The sequence below is a fragment of the Plecotus auritus genome (assembly GCF_963455305.1).
Source record: "Plecotus auritus genome assembly, chromosome: 12".
NCBI lineage: Eukaryota > Metazoa > Chordata > Mammalia > Chiroptera > Vespertilionidae > Plecotus > Plecotus auritus.
The window spans coordinates 13,396,930-13,423,429 of record NC_137778.1 but is presented as its reverse complement, the minus strand read 5'-3'; the positions used below and the strand labels follow the sequence as shown (position 1 = coordinate 13,423,429).

General features: G+C 37.4%; 1 protein-coding gene across 1 annotated transcript in view; it reads right to left on the bottom strand.

Moving 5' to 3' along the window:
• Window positions 1–2,792: 2,792 nt before the first annotated feature.
• SYT14 (synaptotagmin 14) overlaps window positions 2,793–26,500 on the bottom strand; it is a 155,382-nt gene continuing 131,674 nt past the window's right edge. The window contains exons 7-9 of the mRNA XM_080647749.1: window positions 8,813–9,002; window positions 6,087–6,143; window positions 2,793–4,821 (exon numbers count right to left, since the gene is read on the bottom strand). Of these exons, the coding sequence (XP_080503875.1) occupies window positions 4,508–4,821; window positions 6,087–6,143; window positions 8,813–9,002 (561 nt within the window). The 3' untranslated portion in view covers window positions 2,793–4,507. The remainder of the gene's footprint in view (window positions 4,822–6,086; window positions 6,144–8,812; window positions 9,003–26,500) is intronic.

Below are 26,500 nucleotides of genomic sequence, written 5' to 3'. Positions count from 1 at the left end.
ATGAACATAATGTCCTATTTTTTCTTGTAGCTAGCTAAAGGGGGATGAACTGCGAGATGCATAGTATGGGTTTAGAGCAATTTATGCTGGGGTTCTAACTCCAAGTACTGCTTATTGAATGACTTTGGGAAAGTCTGTTTAACCTCTATGCTGCAGTTTCTTCATCTATAAAAGGTTAATATTATTTACCTCTTACTGTTGTGAGAATCAAACAAAATAACTTATTGTGCTAGATCTTAGTAAATTATAGCCATTACCATTATGATTATTATGCGTTTTGGTGGACTAGATGATGTTTTAAAGATAGTTTTTAAAAAATGCTTCATAGCATGTCCAACTTTGTGCTCAATATTGAGTTTGGTCAGTGATGGGTGATACTGATGGCTCCCTCCAGTGTTGGCCATGGATGAACTGGGGACAGTGAATGGGAAAAAAATTAAAAAAAAATCTGAATAATAATCATCAATGTGAAATAATGTAACTGTCAATGAGAAACACCCCTATGAATTGACTATCTACTCTATGTAGGAAAGTGGCAATTTTATGCGAGTGGATTTGTGTCATTTCTTCCTATCTGGATAAAGATCTTCCACAAAATTTGTCGGTGACTAGTATTCTTAATTCACCTAAAATTTACTCCTTCAAATAGCCTGTCTCTCAGTTCACTGGAAAAACTATGATATCATTTGGTCTGCAACTTCATCTTGAAGAATACCCACAATTCTGTGACCTCTTCCCCTACTGGTGCTATCTTACTTTGCAATCACTGATTACACTTTTTATTAGACTGAAAAGTGAAATGAAAATGATGATGGTATCAAGAAAATGACTTAACATATGGATGACACTGCCTTACCAGGCCCTACACTTCGACATATGTATATTAATCAGGGCAGTTTAGATATTTTCTCATTGGTTTTTCTTTTTTAAAATTGCAGTCCAAATTATTATTTTTGTCACTAAATATCATATTATTGAGAATTCACTGGATGCATAGTAAGAAAATATACAAATGGATTTCACACAAAATGTGGATAGTGCAGAAGACACACGACTCCAAAAGGAAGTTTCTGAGAGGTACAGGGATAATATAACAAAATTCTTTATTGACTTGAAATACACTTTGTTTCCCGGGCAGTAATAAATAACTATGTTTTGCAGCTCATTTGGGAGACAAAAAGTCTGTAATTCCAGGCTCAGGAAATTATATGAGTGCCAGTCAATTGCCATATTTGGGCTATCTCATGTTATTATAAAACTTGGGGGATTTTAAGAGAACAATAAGAAAGTGCGTTGCCTTTCTCCAGTTTCTGAGACAACACCTGCTGCCCACCAGTGGGCCCCTATTTGCTCTAATTGCTGAGATATAAGATTTTGCCTTTAAGCCTTCATGCAAATTCAAGCACACAAAAGAGCAGTCGGATTGCCTGGTAGAGCAGGTTCAGTAGAGTGAAGCCATATGTAATCCTTTTTTAAAAGAATAGACCAACTTTTGGAAGTAATTACTCTAACTTGTGTCAGTCCACAGGAAAAAAAGATACATACACTGAGTGGCCAGATTATTATGATCTCTGAACGCATAATAATCTGACCACTCAGTGTGTGATATATATATATATATATATATATATATATATATATATATATATATATATGTGTGTGTGTTGTGTGTGTGTGTGTGTATATATATATATATATATATTAGAGGCCCAGTGCATGAATTTGTGCATGGTTGGTGGGGTCTGGCCAGCCTGGCCAGGGGGAGGGGACATGGGCAGTTGGCCAGCCTGCCTGCTGGTCCAACTCCTGGTCGAGGGCACAATTTGCATATTAGCCTTTTATTATATAGGATATACACTGAGTGGCCGGATTATTATGCGTTCAGAGATCGTAATAATCTGGCCACTCAGTGTATTTTGCTGTGTGTGGAGGAGAATGGTAGCAAATAGCACCCAGAACTAAATATAATTTCTCGTAAATATATAGAGGAGAAAAAGAATCCATCAACTTGATGTTTTTCTATTTCATTTTCAGAAAAAGCCAGGGCACCTTCACCTTTACAAACATGCATGTGTATGTATAAATGTGTGTATGTATACACACATTACATAGTGTGTATGTGTGCAGGTGTGTATACAGATACACATACACTTAATCCATAATCTTTGAGGACTTGGCAGCTGGGATGGAGATAGGGTCCTTGTTGAAAGTTTTTAAAATTGTTAATGACTTTTTAGGCCACATTGGATTTGATACTTACCCCGGGCAAATCCCTAAGGATACATCAGAGCACACACGCAATTCTGGGCATAGGCTGAAGGAGGACAGATTTAACAAGTAACAGCTAGTGAGGTCTTTCCTCACTGAAGGGAAAAGCACCGAGCTAGTTTTATAACATGTGTGATTAGGCTTTGTTACAGCTACACGTAAGACTGAATCTCTTTTTATTAGGAAGATCCCAGGTGTTAGCAATGCAGGCAGCTGTCTCAAAGCCAGGACAGATACCTCTGGCATCAAATGCCTAAATCTAACTTCTCAGTAAAACCTACATCCTCTCTCCCCTTCCCATGCTGTTACATGCGATATCATGCCATTTGATTCATGATCTAACTTTATAACCTAACTCAATTACCAAAAAACCCGGGGAAAAGCTGAATAATGTAACAATAAAAGAACGAATTTTTCCCTTTAATGCAACTCTATAATAGTCTTAAAACTCATGTCATATAGCATTTGTATTTTATATTATAATTCATGTGCATGAATGCATAGAGCTGCCATTTTTTAAACTAAAATATATCAGGAGTTTATTGTTGTTGTTTTTGGATTTAAGGCCTTTCAGTATAGCCACGCTGAAACAATAATACGTCTGCATGGTTTTGTTACTGTGATGATAACAAGCCCTCGCTTAAAATAATACATATAGTGCTTAGTTGGGACTAGGAGCAATGATATACTTGCTTTTTAGTAATTGGCAAATATTTTGCTTTCGTCTAGATTAACTAAAAATTAGAAAGAGAAAAATACTGTTCATATATACAAAACATTCTATTTAATAAATTGTATGCATAAAATTATATATTGGTTAAGAAGCAAAATTAAAGAGAAAACAGCTTATAGTATTCCCGATTAATCAGTGTTCTTAAATATAAAAACAAACAAAAACGCCTTGCGAGTTAAAAAAATAACCAGCACATTTTACAACTTGCACACACTCCAGAGGAAACAGAGAGCTCGTGACACTGTTCTGAGGAATCTCATTTATAAAAATCGAAGGCCTAACTGCAAATACAACTTTCGAGCTGTATGAGCAAATTGAACTTACACGAAAGGCACAGGATGACATCACGTTGAAGAACGTACCTGTAATTTCATAAAATCTAGTCACAGGTCACTAGGAACTTCATAAAGAATCCCAGAACCTTTTTGAACATGATGTTCTGGTTTAAACCGAGAAGTGGAGAGTCTTTATATCAGAAATACAAATTGAAGTGAGAGAGCAGAAGATTTAGAGAGAGAACAGTTTCTTATGTGAATGCTACCTGCTTTATGCAGGGCTTGCTACTAAACACTCAGAGCGGGTCATTAAAATGTTCTTTCGCTTAAGTTGTTTTCAATTTTCAACAGCTCATACTATATTTTTTAGTTTGTAAAAAAATGTATTTGCACATTACTACAATTTTAAAGAGTCAATCATTGAAAGGAGTTTTAAAGTAAGGTCCTGTTCTATTAGCTTCCTACATTGGAATACGAGAATACAGGAAGTGCTTTCAACAGAAAGTTACAGAGTTCTACAGTACAACCTGTCTACAGGACTTGCAGTGACTGGGTCTCTTTGGATCGGGCAAAAGCAGAGGCAAATGAAGAAATGAGTTTTTAAAATAACATTAAAAATGCCTTTATGACAATGAAATCTTGCTTGCACTCAGATTTAGTGCTACTGAGAACTGAGGTACAATGAAGCTAAGTGCATAAAGGGAAAATATCTGAAAGAAAACAATTTCCAATGTGATTGAAACCCTTCAACATCAGATATGACTTATAATAGAGTTGGAGAACTACTTTCTCCTATCCAAAGTAACATTTCAAACACCAGGGACGAGCAAGTCAAAATATGCTTTATATGTAGGTGATAACTAAAATCGTGTTGCAACTAAAAATTCTAATCTAAAAAATCATTGACGATTTTGATTTCTCAGGAAATGACTGGCTCTTTTGCTCAAGTAAAATTAACTTCAACCCAAAAGCATGTTCTTAAAGCTCTGGAGGATTGGTAGCTTAACGATGATGATAGAGTTCTTCATCGTCCCAAACAAGGTCTGCCAGAGATACAACCTGTCTTCATTCATGTCAGTATTAGATGGTCTTTCCACAGAACTGAAAACGTTTTGGTAGAATATTGACGGTGATTCTTCAAAGAATAACTTGTAACGATGGCCAGGTAAAAAACAGCAGCGTTGTCACTGGAAGCATCGCTGCCTGGGGTTGCAAATGCTTGTTCTCCTCATCACGACTCCAGTAACGCGTGCCATCTGCACACTTGCTGTCCTTTCGACTCTTTCATTTCGGTCCAGTGATTGAGTTCCTCGTCTCCAGAGCTGTTCAGACCTAGAGAAATCCAGCCTATCATCTCTTTTCTTTTCATGCTGCGCTTGTTATACACAGACAGGATAAGGGTCACGTCAGAGAGCTGAAACAGGGCCACTTGAAAAACGAAAGTTTCCTTGTACACTGGATTTGGCTGCCCTCTGCGGATGGATGTCTTGCATTTAGACATTTCTTGACCCATGGAATTTAGTAGAGTTAATTTAACATATGTATCTGTAGAAAAAAACAACAACACAGAACAACATACCACAAATATCATTTGAAACAAACTCAAAAACATCTTTCTTGTAACATTTGCTGAGAAAATTATTTGTGCTTTATAAGGATATGGTGTATACCATGTTTAATGGAAATTCCATTTTGATGTAGATGCTTATAATATGTGACGGGTACAGAGAATGCTAAGGAGGCAGAAAATCTTTTGGGGGTACTCATATCTTAACCTCACTATTTCTACATTATAGTTAGAATTTAAAGGTATACCTCATAATCCTTCCTCCACCCTCCCAGCCATTCCTTGACCTCCCACGACCTCCCACGACCGCCCGCCCCCCATTCCATCCCCATTTAGCTTCACTAAGCAGGACATCATAGCATTAACACTTAGCAAGCTCAATTAGCCACAACACTGTAAAGCATTCCACTGTGTTTTCAGAGAATAAGAATAAACAAACAAATAGACATGAAGGCAAATGATAAAGAGGAAAAGAGGAAGACAAGAATGCAAAGATGACATCAAAACAGCTTAGGATGAAATGTCAAAAAAATCTCTGCATGGATGTGGTTTTTAATTACATTTTAAAACGATTGAAGAGCCAAAATGAAGCCAAATGCATTAAGGGCTCATCAGCAAGTCAAGTAAAACTTTCTCCTGGTTTCATGCAAGAGTACATTTAATGTGCTTTCTGGACAGTCAAAATAGATACTACAGGGTTCCTTTTTTTGACACAATTCAATGTCCAACTGTAAGTATGAATCTGAACTATGTTCATGAATTAGAAAAAAAACTGATGTGATGTTTAGTGTACAAAGTGAAACGTAACAGTCCATTGCCTGATTATTTGGGGGATAAACCCTCTCTTCAAACAATTGTGTTTTCAAGGTCATTTGATTCATGCAGATGACCTTCAGCATGTTGATCCATCATGTGTACTTCTTATCAAAATTTCAATTAATTTTAATGAAAATTGCAGTATTTCTGATGAAGTAACTATTTCTGTTGTATGAATCAAAATACAATAAATGAAAAAAGCCTTCAATTTAAAAAGCTTTGCTTACTTTATACTCTGAATACCATCATCCATAATCAGAGATAAATTCTAAGTTAGTTTTACTTAAAGTACCACAGATAATAAATGTGCATTTTTTGAAACCAACATGGTGGACAGCTTCACTGCTGGCAAGTTTTAGGGTGTTTTTTTTTTTGGTTTTTTTTTGCATGAAAAGACAACATCCAATTAGCCTCTACAGGAACTCACCTCGGATTATATAAACCTGTCCACCTATCAAGTGTTTTAGACAACAGAACAGTCCATCTGACAACAGGGGGTGGAAAGCAGTAAAAGAAATAATGACCAGATGTCAATTGTTGGGTGAAAGAGGGTCAAAGGTTAGAATTAAAGAGGAAACACTGTTCACTGGAGTGGAAGAACACAAAAGTTTAGCATTTTAATTCAGGTAGAGGGTTGAACAAAAGGGCCGTTGGGCAAAACTCATGAAATGAGAATTTTTAAGGTCATTGTGTAATCTGAAACAAAAATTACAGTGTCTTAAAGGGGGACATCTTTCTAATGATATCCTCTTGGACTAAAGCACATTGAACATAGAAGCATGCAAATTATCAGACTATAAAAGACTGAATAAAAGTCATTATAGGATCACTGTTATTATTATCCTAAATTTTTAAGTTTATCCATGCAATACTTAATATTTCAAATACTTTTATTACTCTCAATGTAAAATAAAATTAATGAAAAATAAAATAGAATTACCAAAAAATTTTCCCTTGAATACTGCTATTGTTTTCTTTGGTTAAAAATTGGATTATTCAGTTTATAACAGAGTTCAAAGCTTAGTACCTAGGTATATGTCAGTGGTCAGCAAACTCATTAGTCAACAGAGCCAAATATCAACAGTACAACGATTGAAATTTCTTTTGAGAGCCAAATTTTTTAAACTTAAACTTCTTCTAACGCCACTTCTTCAAAATAGACTCACCCAGGCCGTGGTATTTTGTGGAAGAGCCACACTCAAGGGGCCAAAGAGCCGCATGTGGCTCACGAGCCGCAGTTTGCCAACCACGGGTATATGTGAAGGGTCACAATCTTATATATACAGAATAAGATGAACTGACAAAAGTGTCTTATAGTTCACTTTATTATTTTATATTTTACCCTGTATAACTAATTTTAATGTTGACTTATATTCAATTCAGCTAAACATCCTGATACTGAAGATCTAACTCTAAAATAATGGAAATTGCTTTAACTTACTCTTTAAAACGGAAAGATCTGCCTTATATTGTGGATGCTAATCTCTTAACCTCTTCTACTGTGCTCCCTTCATTTTGAGTCTGATTAGTGATTTTCTGTTTCTATCAAAGTGGGTAGAACAAGGACAGAAAGGCAAACATCACTTCATTCTGCCAGTTTTTAGCATCTCAAGTTAAATATTTGTCAAAAAATTAAACTATTAGCTAAAGCAAGAATGAAGGTCAAACTGATAACTTGTGGCTAAACGGAACCCCAAAAGTATCTTATCTGTTGCAGTGCTGATAAAAACTTCCAATCTGGACGTCTAAGTGCAGGTGTGCACTCTCCCATTTGTCACAGGCCTCAGCATGCTCCTTATCTTTCATCCACAGCTTTTGCTCATTTAAGTTACTTCCCAGGCCATTAGAGTTTGCATTCTAAGTGTGTATTAATGAAGATAACCAAGTAGCTGTTTATTCTAATAACTTTCTTTACACCCTCTGAAATTTTCGTTCTGAAAATAGAAAGGGACAATAATAAATCCATCCTTCTTTTATGCACCTTTGTCTGTTTGAGTCTCACAGTTACCCTGTGAGAAACACAAGCTTAATTTTATGTATAAGGAAACAGACTTAAGGGGAGTTAGGGCACTTGTCCAAGGGTAGAAATATGAACATAACTTTGACCTTCTGACTTTTAATTCAGGGATAGATACATTTCATGATGTAAGAAGCAAGGTTTCCAAGACTACTTAGAGCAAATCAGATATGTATTTATGACTTTTCAGTTTGATTGAAAAAAAAAATGTTAATTCAAGGATAGAAAAAGTTTCCTCTCCTTCAAGAACTATTTGATAATTGGAGTAAGAGACTGCTTTAAGCAAGTCTGAAAGAAATCTTTAAACAAATTTAAAGTGACAATTATTATTCAAAATTTCCAAATTTTTAGTTTGGGGCACTAACAGCTTTAATTTAGAGAATATAAAAAAGCTGCTATTTCCCAGTTTGCATCTATAGATTTCAACAAATAGTTTTGGGCATACACTGAGTGACAATTCCTCTGTTCTCCCATAAACTTACCTTGAGCTGGAAGAGAAATTAGGAGTTGGAAGAGTGAGAGGCATAGAGACAGGGCAGAGGTATACTATCTAGTTTCCCTTCCTAGCATTTGGGGTAAATACAAAAATATTCCTTACTCTGTTGGTCCTGGTAAAGCCAAAGCACATTCCATTTAAGAAAAGACTCTGGTGACAGTACTGACTTATAATGTTAAAGAAGAAAAATGTGAGGAAAAAAAACCATACAACACAGTTTCTTCTTAAATTGTTAAGGGAGAAAAGTGTGTAGTTCTGCATGCAGACAGATAACACAGCATCAATCTTCAGGTAACAGCAATAACTACCCATATTCCTGATTATCTTGGTGGAATATTGGTAACTTAAAAAGACCCTGTAACTTTTTCTGGCATTAGAAGATAATGGCTATAAGGGGGAAAATTTATTCCACTGACATTAGAAAAATTAAGTCTCGACACCTTACAATTCATATTTTGAATTTCAAATTTTTCTACTTCCCAAATGACTGGAAATAGAAATCATGAAACAGATTAGCTGATGATTATTACACCATTTCATTTTGATCAGTTAAGACTAAATGGTAGGACAAAAGCTCCTAACACTGAGATTCCCATAAGTGCAGAAAACATTAGAATTAAAAAAAACATTTTCCACTCACTGGGTGGTCTGTTTGCTGCCAAGTTTTTGAAGTGGCTGCCTTTGATGACTTCTGCTGATAGTCTGCCAGTGGTGGCGTTATAAAGCAGGCCAATGAGAATTTCTGGAACTGAGCCATGCTCAAGAGACTGACAGGAGGATGTACTTCTACTACAGGACACTTCTGACATGCTCATTTGGGAGTCACAGCCCTGTAATCAAAAGTGAAATCTTTATAGTACTTTGTAAAAAAAAAAAAAAGATATATATTGTTAATGCCATGTTTAGCGGAATTAGGCAAATAAATCACAATAAAGATGAAATTTTAAAGATAAAATTTCCTTATACATTCCTTTGAAATGCAAGATCTAATGCAAACACTGGATTAGAAATGTTGTTCTGAACATATTTTAGTCTCTGCAGCTCTTTTCATTATATAGCAGTAAAAGAAACGATAGATGAAGTTTTATAAATCCATGCATATTTATCTACAAATCAGAGAAGCTAAATTTCTTAAACTCATAAATGTTAATAAACTGTCTATTTTCTGAATGTAAAAAATTGTGTTGTTTAAAGACTTATTGACCTTAAAAGACTGACACTGATTTAGACTCAATTACATTAAATGTAAACGTTTTAACAATGTCTTTAAAGACAAAGATTAGCACACTTTTCATTAAATAAATAAGATAAAACAATATTCTATTTATAAATCAACATGTAAAACACAGAAATACAGAAAGTTGAAAAAAAAAGGATGGAAAAATTAACTATGCAAATAATAACCAAAGGAAAATTGACATAGCTACATTAGTCAAGGTTGGTTTTAAGGCAATAACCATTATTTAGAGATGACGAGGTACACTCAATAATGATACAGCTTTTAATTTACAAGGAAGATAAAGTAATTCCAAATTTACATGCACTAACAACATAGGGTCAAAACACATAAGCAAAAACTGCCAGAACTAGAGAAACAAATTCACACCAGTAGAGACTGCAGTATGTACACTTGTTTCAGTAACTGACAGCACGCAGAGAAATAAACATAGTAAAAGAAAGTAGAAGATTTGAATATCACAATAAGAAAATTGACCTAATGGTAATACATAGAACACCATACCTTACAGAATATATATTTTCTCAGGCTCACAGTGGAATTTTTATAAATATTTACAAAAATAAAAGCAAATTAACAATGAATTTCAAATAATGGAAATCTTCAGAATGTTTTTTAATCTAGAAATCGAAGCTATCTTCTTGTAAAGAAAAAATTCCTATGTCACTGGAAATTAAGGAAACACTTTTAAATAACCCATAGGTAATGAAATGATAATGAAAATACGTTACTTAAAAACATTGATAAAAATAGATAAATATTGGAGAGTTTAATTAAGAAAAAAGGTACAAATGCCAAATATCAGTAATAAGAAAGGAGACATCACTACATAGCCTGTAGACCATAAAAAGGCAAAAGGATAGTATGAAGAGCTCTCTTCCAATAAATTGGAAAATTTTTAAAATATATATATTTTATTAATCTTTTACAGAGAGGAAGGGAGAGGGATAGAGAGTTAGAAACATCGATGAGAGAGAAACATCGATCAGCTGCCTCCTGCACACCTCCTACTGAAGATGTGCCCGCAACCATGGTGTACATGCTCTTGACTGGAATTGAACCTGGGACCCTTGAGTCCACAGGGCGATGCTCTATCCACTGAGCCAAACCGGTTAGGGCTAAATTGGAAATTTTGATGAAATAGACATATGCATAGAAAACTATAAACAAAATAGACACAAGAAGAAACAGAGTAAACAGTGTTACTGAAAAAGTTGAATTTGCAATTAAAAACTTAAAAAAACACAAACAAAACTAAAAACTAGCTATATGGCTTCACCAGTGAATTCTAATTAATAATGCTAGTCTTACCCACATTCTTCCAGACAGAAGTAGGAAAGAAGAAACACTCCCTAGCTTCCTTTAAAACTCTAGCAAAACCATCAAACAAAAACCAGACAAGGACATTATAAAAAGGTTACAGGATTTTCTCATTCATGAATGTAGATTCAAAACCCTAACTAAACAGTTAGCAAACCAAATCTAGCAACCTCTAACATCATAGTTAACAGAAAAAAAATTTAACGTTTCCCCTTTGAAATCGGGTATGTGACAATGATGTCAACTGTTACCACTTCTAGTAACACTGCAGTGGAGATCGCAGCCAGTGGAGGCCTAGCCTCACTAAATACAATAAAATGAAATGAGAGGTGTAATGATTTGGAAGAGGAGGTTAAACAGTCCTATGGGCAGATTATGTAATTAGGCTCACACGAAATCTAAACAAGTCCACAGATGAGTTACGGCGGCATACAAAGGTAAAAATTTAAATCTATACATTGCTGAATGTCAGCAACAACTTTGAAAATAAAATTTATCTTAAAATAGGATTTATTAGAGCATGAAATACAAAATACTTAGGAATAAATATATGATATGCAAGGCCGCTCTACAGAAAACTACAAATATTACTGAGAGAAATTTAAGTGTTTCGTAGGAATACTGTGTTAATATATGAAAAGGCTCAATTTTATAACAGTCTCTAAATTGCTCTATAGATTAAATGTAATCACAATAAAAATCTCAACAGATTTCTTTGTGGAACTCAATAAGCTAATTCTAAAATATATGTGGAATATACATAAAATGGAATATTATTCAGCCATATATGACAACATGGATGAGCCTGGAGGACATTATATTAAGTGAAATAAGCCAGTCATAGGCATTTACTGCATGAGTCCACTTATATGAGGTCTCTAAAACTGTCACACTCAATAGAAGCGGAGAGTAGAATGATGGCTGCCAAGCGCTGGGTGGAGGGAGAAATGAAAGTTGTGTTCAATGGGTATGAAGTTCCAATTATGCAAGATGAGTAAGTTCCAGAGATCTGCTGTACAACATAGTACCTCTAGTTAACAAGACTGCATAATACACTTAAGCATTTGTTAAATGACATATGTTAAAATATTCTTACCACAATAAAAATAATATACAAGACAGGAGGCCCTGCTCTAGTATCAAAATTTATTATAAAGCTGTATTATTTAAGACAATGACAAAAAAACAATGTAAAACAGACCAATAGAATAGAAAGCCCACAAATTAATCTGTGCATATAGACACACTTAATTTACAACAAATATGGAACCACCAAGTAGTGGGGAAAGGATAATCTTTTCAATAAATAGTGGTAGGACAATTGGTTATCCACATAGAAATAAATGAAAATTAACCCCTCCTTCAAAACATACCAAAAATTCAATTCTGGATTTAAATGAAAAAAGGAAAAATAATAAATCTATACATTAACATAGGGGACTATATTTATGATTTCAGGGTAGGGAAAGAATTCCTAAAGAGGACACAAAAGCATTAATCATAAGGAAAAAGTTTGGCCCTAGTTGGTTTGGCTCAGTGGATAGAACCAAACTAAAGGGTCCCAGGTTTGATTCCAGCCAAGGGCACATGCTCGGATTGTAGGCTCACCCATCCCCCCCCAGTAAGGGACATGCAGGAGGCAGCCAATCAATGATTCTCTCTCATCATTGATTTTTCTATCTCTCTATCCTCTCCCTTCCTCTCTGAAATCAATAAAAAATATATTTTAAAAGAAGTTTGGTCAGGCTGTTAACATTAAAATTAAGAATTCTTGAGCTTCAACAGAGACTTTTAGGATGGCGAAAAAGCAAACAACCAGGGGGGATAAGATCTGTAATACATATAGTTCCATAATTAGCTCAAATCCAGGATATGTAAAGAACACCTATAAATCAGTAAAAAAGATAGCACAATATAAAAACAGCCAGACACTTGAACCAGCAATTTTATGAAAGAATGGCCAATAGCCTGGCCGGTGTGGCTCAGTGGTTGAGTGCTGACACAAGAACCAGGAGGTCGTGGTTTAATTCCCAGTCAGGGCACATGCCCAAGTTGCAAGCTCAATCCTCAGTAGGGGGCATGCAGGAGGCAGCTGATGGATGATTCTCATTATTGATGTTTCTATCTCTCTCCCTCTCCCTTCCTCTCTGAAATCAATAAAAACATACTAAAAAATAATAACCAATAAATATATGCAAATGATGCTCAACTTCATCAGTAATCAGGGAAATGGAAATTAAAACCATTGCAGTAACACTACACAACAAATAGATGGGCTAAAACAATTGTGTGATGCGGACACAAAGCAATGGGAACTCTCACATTTCTCTGGTGGTGGTGTAAAGTTTAAAAAAACACATACCTTATAACCTGCAATTCCACTCATATATATATATACATATATATACATATATATATACACATATATATGTGTGTGTGTATATATATATATATCCATGTCCATCAGAAATATGTGCAATGTTTATCAAGCAACATATGAAGGAATGTCCATATCAGCATTATTTATAATTAGAGGCCCAGTGCACAAAATTCATGCACTTGGGGGGGGGTTCCCTCAGCCCAGCCTGTACCCTCTCGCAGTCTGGGAGCCCTCGGAGGATGTCCGACTGATGGCTTAGGCCCGCTTCCCATGGGGAGTGGGCCTAAGCTGGCAGTTGGACATCCTTAACGCTGCTGCAGAGGCAGGAGAGGTTCTCACCACTGCCACTGAGCTTGCCAGCCATGAGCCCAGCTTCTGGCTGAGCAGCACTCCCCCTGTGGGAGTGCACTGACCACCAGGGGGCAGCTCCTGTGTTGAGCATCTGCCTCCTGCTGGTCAGTGCACATCACAGTGACCAGTCATTCCACCTTTTGGTCAATTTGCATATTAGCCTTTTATTATATAGGATAGAGGCCTGGTGCACAGGTGGGGGCCGGCTGGCCTGCCCTGATTGGGGCCCCTGATTGGGGTGAGGGTCCCTGCTGGGGGTGGGGCTGGCAGGGGCAAGGGGCCGTGGTCATTCTGGTCATACTGGTTGTAAAGGTCGTTCCGCCGTTTTGGTCACTGGGCTGTTATTATATAGGATGGCCCCAAACAGTAGAATGGATAACTTGTGGTGAGTTCATACAATAAGGTAACTATACTTTATAATATACACTATACAGCAAAAATAACTAATTATAACTACATCTACAAACATAACTTTGAGTGAAAAATGCTGAATCTAAAAGGATACTTAGATGAACCAAGATGGCGGCATAGGGAAACACCTAAACTACTGCCTCACACAACAATTTCAAAACTACAACTAAAAGACAAAACGTCTATCACCCAGAACCATGGGAAAGCTGGCTGAGTGGAAGTTCTACAACTAGAAGGAAAGAGAAAAGAGCATTGAGATGTGCGCAAGTGCTGAAAAGCTGAGGTACGGAGGCGCGCGAATCGGGCTGGTGGTGGAAGACTGGGTGCGCTGCTTTTTTCAACCCAAAGGGAGACAAGCTCCCAATTACTCTGAACTCCAGTCTCTGGGGAGACGCTGGGGACCCAAACTCCGGGGAGAAGCTGGACTGTCTGCCATTGGGTCGGAAAGTGAGGGTGGCTTTCTTGCAGAGGTGAGCACAGCAATCATTGTTTACTGCGCTGGGGTGCGGGATGCAGGGACTTGGAAACGCGGAAACATAGAGACGGCTGACTGGCAGCCATCGCTGTTTGCCATGCCCTAGCCAAGTGACTCCCTAAGACCCCGCCCCGCACAATCTACAAACCCACCCAAGCTCCACACAGCGGCTTTTGCATATAAATGGTCTGCCCTATCGCAGCTTAACCTAACAAACTGCAGCTCTGGTCAGACAGCTCCAAAACCTCCAAACCCCCAAACCTCAAGTAAAGAGGAGAAAACTGTAGTTCTTGCTGTAGCTCCTGCTGGGTGGCCTCAGATAGTAGCTGACCTGCACCCCATTGGAGATCCAGAAGCTAGTGTATCTAGTGGTCAGTGTGAGACGACACCAGATTTCAACTACTCACATCCATAAGTGACACATTCAAGAGGCAGACTCAGTGAGCACCAAAGCCCCACTGAAGCAAGTCCTGCCCCATAAGCATGTCTCCAGCACAGCAATTCTTCCTTTATAGATACAGCGGGTCCTCACAGCCAATTGGCCTGGAGGTCAATTCCTCCCAGTGTACCAACAGCAATCAAGGCTTAACTACAACAAGACTTTGCACTCAGCCCACAAAGGGGTGTACCAAGAGCATCCACCTCAGGTGATAGGCTGAACACACTGGTCACCTACCACAGAAAACCACTCCATCAACACAGGGAAGCAGCAAAATGTGGAGACAAAGGAACAGATCACAAATAAAAGAAATGGAGGAAAGCAAACTAATGGACATAGAGTTCAAAACCACATTTATAAGGTTACTCAAGAATCTTCTAAAAACCGCCGAGAAACTTGGTGCGACCTCCAAGGAGCTTAATGAGACCTTCAAGGACCTTAATGAGAATGCCAAAAAAATGGAAAAGGACCAGTCAGAAATTAAGCATACACTGTCTGAAATAAAGAATATACAGAAATTCAACTGTAGATCAAAGGACCCCAAGAATCAAACCAAAGATCTGAAATATGAGGAAACAAAAAACACCCAACCAGAAAAACAAAAAGAAAAAAGAATCCAAAAATATGAAGATAGTGTAAGGAGCCTCTGGGACAACTTTAAGTGTACCATCATCTGAATTATTAGGGTGCTAGAAGAAGAAAGAGAGCAAAATATTGAAAACCTATTGGAAGAAATAATGACAGAAAACTTTCCCTACCTGGTGAAATAGACTTACAAGTCCAGGAAGCACAGACAACCCCAAACAAGAGGAATCCAAAGAGGACCACACCAAGACACATCATAATTAAAATGCCAAGGGCAAAAGACAAAAAGAGAATCTTGAAAGCAGCAAGAGAAAAACAGTTACCTACAAGGGAGTACCCATACGACTGTCAGCTGATTTCTCAACAGAAACTACGTAGGCCAGAAGGGAGTGGCAAGAAATATTCAAAGTGATGAACAGCAAGAACCTACAACCAAGATTACTCTACCCAGCAAAACTATCATTCAGAATTGAAGGTCAGATAAAGAGCTTCACAGACAAGAAAAAGCTAAAGGAGTTCATCACCACCAAACCAGGATTATATGAAATGCTGAAGGGTATCCTTTAAGAAGAGGAAGAAGAAAAAGGTAAAGATAAAAATTATGAACAACAAAATGACAACAAATACATACCTACCAACAAGTGAATCTAAAAATCAAGTGAATAAAAAATCTGAAGAACAGAATGGACTGGTGAATATAATAGAATCAGGGACATAGAAAGGGAGTGGACTGACAATTCTCAGGGGGAAGGGGGTGTGAGGGGTGCGGGAAGAGATTGGACAAAAATCTTACACCTATGGATGAAGACAGTGACGGGGGGTAAGGGCATAGGGTGGGATGGGGTGGGGAATCAGGTGGAGGGGAGCTATGGGGGGAAAAAAAAGAACACCTGTAATAATCTGAACAATAAAGATTTATTTAAAAAAATAAATAAAAGGATACTTAGCTGTATAATTCAATTTATGTAAATTTCAACAACAGCAACAAAGACAAAACCAAACCTTACTTCTCTTAGGTGTGCATCTCCTAACCTCTGAGGTCCCCAGGAGACTTGCAACCAGGGAGCAATGGGCAACAGCAGGTCCTCTCGGTCTACGCCCCTGAACCTGTCTCCAAAGCCCCCTTTTCTCCGACTTTTCAGTGAGTCAATAGCAGCCCCACCTGGCCCATTTCTTCCCTGTACATTTCTAGAGAGCCAGGCAGCCTCGCCTAGGCTCTCCTGTTGCTGCTTCTGTCCGAAGCCCGCCCTTGTTCCACTGCCCCAAGCTTTAACCAACGTGCCCTCAAAATAAAAACCACCAAAGCCAAAGGCCAGGCAAAACCAAATCATAGTATCTCAGAGCCATGAATAGGTGGTAAAACTATAAAGAAATCACGAAAGTGATCAATAGAAGTCAAAACGGTGGTTAACTCTAGAGGGGGGAGGAGAAGGACTAGTGATTGGGAAGGGCATGCGGAGGGCTTCTGGGTTACTGACACTTTATTTCTTGACCTGGATGTAGTTACATGGGTAGTAAATTTTTGTTTTCAACATGAATGTGTGTTGGGTTTCATAAGAAAAAAGGTTTCATGAAAGAATTACATGCTACAAGGGTACAATATATCTAAACTAACATACATTGATAAAAATACATATTTAGGATTTTCATGGAAGATCCCTAAAGGGATCTACTCCATGAGTTAAATAAAAAGACTATAACATGTTTTTTTTGTAACAGATTTTTAGATTTAACAAGCTTTAGATTAAAAAAATCTGAAAATGCCTTAGATGAATCTTCAGGTTTGAATCTACTGCTGGCTACGTAAGTGGAGAAGAATTATTACATACTGGGACTGAATAAACTCATTAGACTAATATTCAGAGGGATAAAATCTCGTATTTTCAAATTTAACTCTAAACCAGTGGAGAAAGCCAAAGGAATATACAGCTTACACTTGCAAATCATGGGTATACAAAGCACATAACTTGGTATGTTTTCATGACAGTTGGAGGAGAAAGCAATTTTAGTAAGTTTCAATTAGCCTATATCATTACTTAGGAAAACAGTGTCAAAAACACGCTCGTGCACATTTGGCGCACTTGCTACATTGGGCTATTATACTAGCAGCATCTGTTAGATGCTGTGAAATACATTCTTCATAATATAGTATTTTTCACATTAACCTACTGTCAGATAATAAGATGTGAATCTAATATTTTCTTATCAACACAGATGTCATAGTGCCAATTTTGAGCCACAACGTGAGGTCCCAGGAAATCCTGGGAACGGCCTTTCTGGTCTTCAAGCCCAAGAAAAGAGCAAGAGTGAAACGATCCTTGGTGGCCGCATTCTATTTTAGGGAGCCCTGCTGAAGTATAACAGTGTTTAACAGAAGAAACTAGGGTCTGAAAGCGTTCCGTCTGGATTTACACCTTAGGAAGAGTGCTAATGGTGTGGCCTTCCCACTGCCGTCCCTGCACCTGCCTGTCCAGGGAGATTAGCGAGCTCCACCAAGCAGTGCAAAACAGCTACATAAATAGAGTAGTTGCAGTGAAGACAAATTAAATGCAGACACGATATACTCCAGGGGCACCTCTCCAATGACTGTTCCTCAGGGTGGGCTGCTCCATCCCTGTGCACTCGGGAGTCTCCATCTAGTCTCTCTGCAGACCCCAGCACTAATTTTCCACTGGGGCTCACCTCAGTGGCAGCAACTGCAGGTGATTAACCCAAAGTCAAACAAATCCCAGCCATAATTAGGTCTACTTCAAGGAATAGTCCCACAGGCTCCCCAAAGTAAAGCTTCCTCCCATCTCATCACATAGTATTATTTTTTTAAATATTTCCTCTCCTTCCCCCTGAGTCCTCTGCCCTAGGGTGAAGGAGTATTGTGTGAAAGTAGAAAAAAAAATGCATTTTTCAGAGAAATGAATAAGCTCTATGTAATGTTTAGCGTAAGGAGAATTATTATGGTACTAATAGGTTAAAATTAGGTGGGAACTTATAACTATAGAGAGAAAAACAGAAGATTAAAAAGACAGCAGAACTTTTATTAAGCAAATGTCTGGACTTTTATTAATACTAAACTGATTCCATCTTAGACTCCATATTTTTAAGGTAAAACTGAACTGTACAATGATAATTACTATACATTTGAATAGTTTCTGTTGACTTTATTTTCACTGTGGCTGGAAGATATTCCCCGTTTTTTGTTTTTGTTTAATTTATGCATGAGATGCTTCCATTAGACTTTTCTGAAAATGGGACGATGAGGACACAGGGTGCTGAAGAGTCGCAAGAGGGAGGTCAGCTGCTGCCGTGCTGGGGCGGTACTCATGGGCGTTCTGGCTCCATCAGCAGAGCCCCTCCTCAGGGCCTTTCCCAGCCCCAAGGCACTGAACCCTCACCAGCCCAGGTAAGGAGGAGATAACCCCAGGCAATTTCAGGACAGAGAAAGCAAGAACAGCCGAACTGCTCCAAATCTTGGCCCCCTCCAGCCCACTCCCTCCCCAATCTAGTGTAATCTGTATGATAGAAACACCAACAGACTCTACAGGATAACTTAATAGGGCGAGCAGGGGATGGCCGAATCGTTTAAATTGCAGAGTGCTGCTGGATTCAGGATACATGTGGCTGCAAACGGCAGAATAACCAACTTTACCTGGCTCAAGCAACACAGGGGAATTCCATGGCTATGGAACACGACAGCTGGTACAGAGGTAGTGTCAGGTACTCACTGACCCAGGTCTCACCCTGTGTCCCTAGGAACCAGTTCTCCTCCTCCATTTTCTGAGTTTGTTTCCCAACCGTGGCTTTATTCTCAGGTAGACTTTTCCCTCCTAGTTGCCACACTGTTTTCAGCAGCTCTGAGTATGGTGGGAAAGAGGAAGACAGCATCCTGATTGCTAGTCTAACCAAAACCCCAGCACTGGCTAGGTATGGCTCACGAGATCTCTCATCCCAGGGCTTTGGAATAAAGTCACTTCATCAGAGGTGCTCAGGCAGATTGGCTCTCAAGCATAATCTGGATACTGTGGCCACAAGAAGATATGGATGCTAGGCAGAACAAAACAGGTGTTCATTACAAAAACTGAGTTGTTTGTTGCTGCATTTTCCGCCTTGGCCTTCAGTGGGACTGTTACCCATGTTACCAAGGAGCCGACAGTGTCACTGCCATTGCTCCCATTGTGACTACTTCCCTCCTACTCTTGGCGGGTTTGGTCTACAGCCATCAGCCTTGCAAGAGTCAAGGAAGAGGAAAAGGTGGTCCAGGGAACAGGGCTCCGACATTCAGGTCAGGTAACAGAGAGTGAAAAAAAAGTAGAAAATTCTCACTTTCTCTTTCGTAAGAAAAGCTTTTTTCATATTCACACCGAGAACTCAACGTATTAATAAGATTTAAGATATAAAAAATTATAGAACAAATAAAATGTTTTATATTACCAGTGTTTGACTACAGCATCATGTAGAAATGGTCATGAGGAAGTCCTGTTCTGATCAAAATTAGCATGTATATACATAGGTCTATACACTTATGTATATACGTGCACAAATGATTTCTTTTTTTACTGTATTCAATATGAACATATTTAACGTGTTTCTGCATATATGCTTGTGACTTTAGTTTATAAAGTTTGATTTTTTTCCCACGCTCTCAACTCCTATAATATATAAACTATTTAAGAGGATGAAAAGCAAAAGTACATAACTTTTAGAATTGTGTAATTTTGATACCAATTAGACAAGAACATAAAAAAATTATAAAATTATAAACCAATCCTACTTATAAGCATATATGCAGAAATTCCAAATTAAGCACTGTTAAATTGAATTCAGCAAAAATACATACAAATACACATATACTTATATATATAAACATACATACATTTTTTTCATCAAATATTCATTATTCTAGGAGAGTTATGTGTTCATTGAAGTTGGGTACAACTTTCCCTTGAAACTCAACCATCTTGCTTTTATGAAAATTGTTTGGACTACTGATTGACCTTCTTTAATGGTAGTTAAGTCTTTTTAAGTTTTCATTATTGCTAAATCACTTTTTAGAAATTTACATTTTAAAAAATGTTCATTTCATCTGTTTTCCTAGAGTTATTCTCTTTATGATTTTGGAATTTCCTCTTAATTGGTGATAACATGTTGTTTCTTTTCCTTTCTGGATCAATATCTCCAGAGGTTTACCTATTTTATTAGTAATTTAAAAAACAAGCCGCTCTTGGCTTTTGTTAAACCTTTTTACTATCTTTTTCTTTCATTAACTTCTCTTTATTTTCCTTTTCTAACTTCTTGAGTTGAAGAATGTTTAAAAGCTCACCAATTTGCACTCTTTCTTACCTTCCTACAAATATATTTAAGGCTATACATTTCACTATAATACTGTGATACCCGCACCCCACAAATTTAATAGTGCTTTCATTTTGTTTGGTTCTAAATATTTTTAATTTCCATTATGTTTTCTTTTCTGACTGTGGGTTAACTGAGAATGTTGTTTGAGTACCTAAATATATAGATTCAGGTGATGGGAGCGGTAGGTTTTACCTCACCTCCAATTCTACTCCCCGGTCATGGAGTTCTAGCTAAAAGGGCCTCCTGGGTATTCCTTGAAGACAACACGTACACACTCTGGGCTCTCAGGCTTGTCTGTTCCATCTCCTTGCAATGTTCTTTCTCCAGATATGCCCATGGCTAACTCCTTGTCTCTTCCAAGTCTTTGTTTGCATGCTACATTCCCAATGAGCTCTGACCTCTTATTTAAAATTACATCTCCTTCCCCCCTAGCATTCTTGATCCTGTTCACCGTTTCTCCTCCCACCCATAATACTCATAACCTTCTCATATACTGTTTACTTATATTATGTGTAAGGTACCTCTCTCCCTACCCTCTAATGAATTTTATGCAGGTCCAAATTTATTTTTCTATTAATGTACACCAATTAACTAGAACAATGTCTGGTTGCAGTATGTGTGCAACAGGTATTTGTTGAATGAATTTCTAATTTCATTGCAATGTGGTCAAAGAATGCAATTTACATGATATTGATTCTTTGATATTTGTGGAGACTTCCTTTGTGGCCTAGCATATGGTTGACATTTGTGACAGTTCTACCTGTAATACATGTATTAAATAGAGCTCCCACATATATTCATAAAATAAAACTTATGTGTTACTTACATCTTCCATATCCTTACTAGCATTTTTTTTTTGCTTGATCTATCTCTGCTTATTTAGATTTTCTACATGTTTAACAAGCTCTTGGTTCATCATCACATCTTCTATCTCTTCCTTCTTTTGAATGCAATGTTCTTCTTATAAAAGTATATGCTTTAGTAATTATTCCAGCAATGAACTATGCGTGGTAAACTCTCTTGGTGTTGGCCTGAAAATATCTGGAGTTTGCTTTTTCCCTTAAAAGATAACATTCCAAGTTGGTAGTTCATCTGCCTTGACACCTCCAAGATATTATACCACTGCCTTCTGTTCTCTGAGGCTAAGAAGCCTTCTGCTAGACAAATTGTTGTTCCCTTATATTTCCCCTACGGTTATGTCTATCATTTTCCTTTGGTGCTTCATCCTTATGCTGTAATTTTTATAGGTGTGGATTCATTTTCAATAATCCTTCTTAGGGCTTGTGCTTTCTCAATCTGATGACTTACTATGTATTTCAAACACTACCCCTCATTTTCTCTAGCTAGCCTCTCATTCTGGAGTTCTTATAAGAAAATATACTTTGCATTCTCATTCCACCCTCCATTCTCCTTACCCTCTTATTCATATTTTTCATTGATTCTATTTTTAAGAACTCAATTTTTCATTCTTGAAGTTCCATATGGTCATTATTTAAATCTGCCTCTTTCCCCATATTGTCATGTGTGTGTTTTTTTCTGTGTGGTTTCTATTCTTTCAGCTTTTTATTCATTTAAAGCATACTTATTTTATAACCTCTTTCACAGTGTGCTATTAATTCATGTCCTAGAGATGCCAATATACTTATCTTTTGGGTCTGCTGATTGTCATTCACAGTGGATCACTTCTTTCTGCTTATACTTTCTTTATTTAATGTGAATTCAGCTTCAAGGGGGAGTCTTATTTCCCGTGGGGATTCATTATACTCTACGTTTGGCTACCTGAACAAAGCAGGATGTCATTTAAGGTAAAAAGTAATGGGCTTGGTATCCTGGTAGAAAACCAACAGTGTCCATTACACCCTTGGAGCTGATATTTATATTCTCAGTTTAATGATTTTTAGAAACACTCCTATTCATCTCACAATAGGATTTTGATTTAATTTCTGACCAGAGTTCAGGCTAGTTGCAAGAAGTCATTAATAGACAATATACTACTTATCACACTGAAAGACACGGGACAGAAGAGAAACGGACAGCGACCAGTGTTTGGACACTCCGCAGGATAAGCGTTTGTGGAAGGTCGGCTCTGCACAAGGCACTGCCAGGGAAGAGGTGCACTGGTCTCAGGGCAGACAGCCACATGCCTGGAGAGGCTTTATGGGAGAATAAGAGTGGGCGTGGTTAACTTCGGGTTACCAGCAACCACATTCCTGAGAAGAGAGAGATCTGAAGTTGCCCTAAAAGGATTTCAACAGGCACAGGTTCGGCATCTCAGGCAGAGACAGTGAGCCAAGGCCCAGAAGTGGGTGGCACATTTTAAATGGAAACTGATCTGATGTGGCGGGTGCATGTGGGGAGGAGGGTGGAAGATGCAGCTACAAAGGAAGCTTAAGCCAAGCGTCACCCACCCAGCACCTGGGATCATTTCTCTCAGACTTACCATACTGCACTGTAACCTCTACTTGGTCTGTTTCCTTCTTGAGGGCAGAACCGTTGGTGTATGTATCTTTGTATGTCCCAAAATTAGTACAGTGCCTATCATTTAGCAGGTACTTAGTCAACATTATTGAATGAAAATCATAAATTGTAAAAGATGGGTAAGAAAAACTGGACCTACGCTCTAAGCCGGGGGTGGGGAATGTCCGGCCCACAGGCTGTATAAGGTCCACGAAATCATTTGGTCTGGCCCTGCCAAGGCATTAGGGGTGAGTTAATGAAATGTTTGAACACATACAGCAGGCTAATTTTTAAGTTGATAATTTTGAATGGCCCACGAATGATGTTATAGATATCCAAATGGCCCTCGACAGAAAAAAGGTTTCCCACCCCTGCTAAGCAGTGGAAAGCAATGGGCCCTTTGAACTGGGGGCCCCCATGCTTAGATCTACGCCTGAGGAAAATAACATGAGGCCAAACATGTGATGCGACCGAGCTTGGGCACAGGCCGCAATTACTCTGCTGTGTTCATGATAGATGTGTCTTTCTGAGACAGTACTTGCAGCCTATCTTGGTGCATATTTTACATTTTACTCAAAAAATTGTAATTTTTTACCCTGTAGTAAAACACAGACTTTAAAAATATCTGATTTATTCCAATCAATCTTGGAGACCTGGAAACATGTTATAGCAGAAGTAATTGTGTACAGTTTCTGTAACCTAACTGTTTTAGCATATATTAAGCACTATGACTTTTATTTCAAAATTAATGTAGCTGACTTCCCTGTCTCCTCACTGATCACAGTTCTGAAAATTGCAAAAACTTTCCTTCTCTGAAATATCTGAGTCACTGGCAATGCATACTAGATTATTAAGGTAGTAAAGACTCTGAACCCCAGAAATGCCCTTATTTTTACATCTGGGGAAGGTGAGAGCTTTTAAAAATTGGTCATTAAGCTTGTAGAGTGCTAGAATCAGTTATTCCTAAGCTTACAGTATCTTAGTAAGTTAGGGTAGTATCCCAAATGTCTTAAAGGTTCCCTTTAATTTGTTTTAAATGAGATGATTGGATTCTGTCTTTTAAAATATATGTATATGTATTGTACTATTGGAAAACTAAGTAAAGTGATGATTGGAAAATCATTGCCCCAATTTATTTTTAAGTGCCTTCTGAGTTTTGGGTTATATTTCAGTATCAACAAGATACTGGTTTTCCACCTGTAGTTAGTGGAATCCATTAAATTCAGTTTTTAAATATACTTTTAACCATTTAAAAGCTAAAATAATAGATGCAGACAGATGAGTATTAAAACAGAGGCAGTACAATATGCTGGGAAGGAAAGCCAACTCTGGAGCCAGGTGACTGGGGTCTGTCTGTCAGTCATGGGAATGTGACTTTGGGCAAGGTCGTTAGCACCTCTATGCTTTATCTTAAACGTGGAATAACTGTCTACTGCCTTAGTACTTATACTGCTTGCTAACATATTAGAGAACACTAGTGAATTTACTATTTGTATGGTAGGTTTAATCCATTGCTGTGTACATTTTTGACTAAAGATTCATCTGCCATTTCTATCTAATTGAGAACGATTTGGAGATTGCAGGACAAGCTGTTTAAAAAAGAGTTACCATTTGTTAACGCATTATCTGTGTGAAGCAGCCTTTTCTATATATTGTATGATTAAAGACATAAATTGAATTGCATTTCAAAGCTGAAGACTAAAACCTATGATCAGCAATTGCGTAATTGTAGGTACGTGTGCTTTGGAGTAAGACAGTTGGGTTTATATGTAAGCTCTGACAGTTTGCCATCTGTATAACCTTGGACATATTTCAAAATTCCCTTGAGACTCAATTTCCTTATCTGTAAAAGGAAGAAAGAAATAGTACTATCTCCAAAATTTTATTCTAAATTTTTTGTTCAGCAAAACAGCTCCATAATTTTCAGTGTTTGACATGGTAAGTCAGTATTATAAAATTAGATTTCTTAGTAAAATATCACTTTTATCTACTTTACATATTTGGGTTACAAATAATATTTCATTTGAAATAAAGGGTGTGAATGCTGAAAAACTTGAAAAACCATGTACCATATTCTTTATATACCGTTTCTGAATAGTCCCTTCAAATAACCAAAATTTAAACATTGTAAGGCTGTGCTGCCCCCTGCTGACCTAGTTTCTCCAACATATTTTGAGTCTTCTAAGTCAAAACTTACACTTCAGTATTACAATTAAGAAACCCTACAGTAGGCTGAAAGACAATAATAATGTAGATGGCAAAAAACTGCATATACCTCTAAATAATATATGAAATTTGTCAAAACACTGAAGTACAAAAAAAAATGATGGTGTAACAAATAAACACAATACATTAACAAATGTGTAATGCTTAACAAATGTAGATATCCCAGTCCAAATAAGTGCTGCAATTGCTATTATTTAAAGTGCTACTGACACCTTGTGGAAAATTAGCAAAATATATACTTTTTTTGCTTAAATTAAATCTTTGGTAATTATTTCCCTGATATTTTTATTTAACAGCAGCTTGATCTTTATTTTTCCACATTAGAATAGCATTTGTATTTTGGCTAGTCACAATGTACTAAAATTATACTTTTAATGCTAGAAATCTTGGGCATCTTCCCTCTCTTAATCTCACATATACAACTGGTGATTTTCCTCCAGAAATCATCTCAAAATTAGCTCATCATTACTACAAAAACTCCTCAAAAGCATCTCATCAGCTAGTAGTGCAAGGTGTACTTAACAAGAAATAGGAGAGCTGAGAGAAACAGTACCTATTTCTAGCCCTAAGTCTTTGGGTAACTTACATATTGAGAGGCTCATTGTTCATGTCATGTCCAGTTATAAGAGTACATGAACTAACATATAAGTGCTTTGAAAACAGATCATTATAAGACAACTTTATTTCTATAATGCAATAGCATGTTAGTTAGCTTTTCTCCATTCTGATGCTTCCTATATACCACTATCTAATGCACTCTGCCACAGATGTATGGAGTGGGAAATGAGGGATGGGACTGGTGGGGAGAGAGCTGCACACAAGTCTCCTGTGTTCAATTAGGGCATCCTCCTCATTGTTCACTTAATTTGTTACTTAGCAAAGTATATACTTTTTTGAACCTTTAGCCTTGTAGCTTTCTTCTGATAATATTCTTAGGTCTTACTTCATTGGATGACCATTTGAATCAGCTTACCACACCTTGTGTGACCAATCTCTATGCTAAAGAAAAGACATGAAGCACTGGTAAACTAGACTTCTATAAAATTGGCTTTGATGGTGACATGTCTCTACTAAAAAATATTTAAGAACAGAATGGTGAAA